We start from the raw sequence: 2,500 nt of genomic DNA on the forward strand, positions 1-2,500 counted from the left end.
TAAATTTTACTTTGTCTAACCCCAGACAATTTTACTTGTCACTTGAGGCCGTTTCTGGGATGATTGGGTTAGGTTGTACATTTTGTACAGTTACTTGTACAGCATGGCCTAGGAATGTGGTGGAGGTGTTTATGTCCTGAACCCATTGAACAGCAACATGATGTTAAATTTCTTTTTCCCAGTATTCAGGATTTTGCGACGCAGAGTAATTAAGTTAAAATAATTTTGCCATAAATTAATAATGTAATTATTATTCTCTAATAATTATTATCAGCGTCTGCATCATCACCTTCTTCTCCACCCTTTTGACTTTTTATAAATGTAATATCATCATCTGGAATTGATGAATAGAAATGTTTTCAAATGAAATTTTTTACTTTTGATTTGCCACCGGACAGAAAATAGACATTATACATGGACTATGTAATTGCTTTTTTAATTCTTTCTTAATGTTCAGCATAGACCTTATTCATAAATGGCGGTCACATTTATAATTCTTTTGTCCACGTGCAAATTAGCCTACCAAGCCTCATTTTAAAGCAAGAATTCTTTTCAATTCACTGTATGGTATGGAGGCTTGGTAGGCTAAATTGCACTTTGACAAAAGAATTATAAATTGACCGCCATTTATGAATAAGGTCTATTGCTGGTTGAAAATTTTGAAACGAAATTTTGACCACACCATTTTGTTTTACTCTTTAGGTTTATTTTGTAGATTTTTTAAAAAGGTGCAAAAATTATGGAGTGACAGATATAGTAAGTACTGTAATAATATTTATATAATACTATAATTATTATCTTTAAAATACTAGTAATTTTGACATGTAGGAAAGAAAACTCTGTCCCACTCATTACACTGAATAGCCCCTTTTTATTCAATCCCAGGACTTGTCCAGGTACACAGAAAATTCCAGTTCTCTTAGTGACATAAACAGGAGTCTGAACCAAATGGCAAACAGTCGCCAGGAAAAAATTGCCAGATACAAAGAGCAAAAAGAACAAGAAAGAAAGTTGAAGGTATACATGTAGTAGGACTGGTGGTTTCCTACATGTAAAAGCATGTGTTTGGAATTGAGAAATAGAGGATATTACATGGCTGCATGGAGATAGAAATATCTCTTCGAGTGTAGAAAATATTTCACGAGTGAGTGGAGCAAACGAGTGAGATATTTTTCGACACAAGAAGAGAAATTTTTATCTCCAAGCCACCATGTAATATCCTCTATTTATTATAATTATTAACACCAATGAAATATTAAATCATTTCACGAAAGGCATCAAAAGGCAATTATTGATTTTTATATGTAACCATAGCAACAGTGAATTTTTCATGTGTGAAGATACCAAGGTTGCGCACAAAAACACACTCGGTAATGTCATTGGTGTTTATACAATAAGAACTGTTAATAATAATTATGACCCTCTCCCATTAATCCTAATTAAATTGAAGGTCTTTGAGTGTATGGAGTCCATTTGTCAATTGTCATGCAATTTTCCTGGCAGTTCCTTTTATATGTTGACAACAAGAGCTTTTCAGTCATCATACTCTACAATCACTTAATTACTTGTTGTTATCTTGAAAACTTGTTTCGCGAAGACCTGATTATCAATTGAACAAAAGCATTGCTGTTCTGTAAGTGGCTTTTTGGGCCCAAAACGATTTTGCGACCCTTTAAGAAACAGGCCCCAGGACCAACCACAACACACAATAGACCATATTCGTGTTCTCGGTATTGCACTGGAGCTACGTGTAGCTTGCAGTGGAGGCTAATGCGGGGGAATCTTTTCAAATGCAAATACTTTTTAATATATTCCCCCGCATTAGCCTCCATTGCAAGCTAGTTCTAGCCCAATACTGAGAATACGAATATGGTCTATTTCAAGTGGTTTTGTACCCCAGATTGTCTGCATGGGAATCTGACCTTGTTCCCTGGGCCAACCTTCGTCTTTCTCTCCTAAATGCACCTACAGTACTTACTGTTACAGTAGAACTTCCTTCCTTTTTCCCTAAACCACTGACATGATATTTTTTTTTATTAAAAAGGAATTGCAAGACATTCTTAGTGAAACAACAAAAACCATACAGGATGAAGACACTCAGGTGATGCATGCATGCATTCATGGTCTTTTTAGTGCCAATAATGTAACATTATCATCATGCTACATGTACATGTACAGTGTATGTGCGCAGAAACAAAGTGGCTGTTGAGTTGTTTTTTTCCTTCCTTTTTTTTTTGGAAGTTTGGAGGGAAGGTTCTCCCAGTGAGAGATATCTACAGCTGTATCTACATGCCAGCAGTGAGAGATGCAGACAGCGAACCTTTGTCTTCTTTTTCCCCCACCCCCCCCCCCCCCCCCCCTCTGTCTCTTTTTTGCCTTTATATCCCACTTGCTAATGTCTGAAAGACCTTTCTGGGGATTCTTGCCATTGCAAGAAGACATGCTTTTTGTTGCAGGCTCAAACAGCCCTTCTAGATCTGCACTCCTGCTCTAAATGAGA

At 36.4% G+C, this 2,500-nt stretch overlaps 1 protein-coding gene across 2 annotated transcripts in view; it reads left to right on the plus strand.

Annotated features, from left to right (window-relative positions):
- Positions 1-2,500, plus strand: part of LOC137968035 (immunoglobulin-binding protein 1-like) — a 10,425-nt gene that overhangs the window by 2,761 nt on the left and 5,164 nt on the right. The window contains exons 4-6 of one of the 2 annotated variants that reach the window (XM_068814652.1): positions 703-756; positions 886-1,017; positions 2,045-2,101. In XM_068814652.1, the coding sequence (XP_068670753.1) occupies positions 703-756; positions 886-1,017; positions 2,045-2,101 (243 nt within the window). The remainder of the gene's footprint in view (positions 1-702; positions 757-885; positions 1,018-2,044; positions 2,102-2,500) is intronic. The other variant, XM_068814653.1, reaches the window with a different exon arrangement.

Source organism: Montipora foliosa, chromosome 8 (assembly GCF_036669935.1).
Source record: "Montipora foliosa isolate CH-2021 chromosome 8, ASM3666993v2, whole genome shotgun sequence".
NCBI lineage: Eukaryota > Metazoa > Cnidaria > Anthozoa > Scleractinia > Acroporidae > Montipora > Montipora foliosa.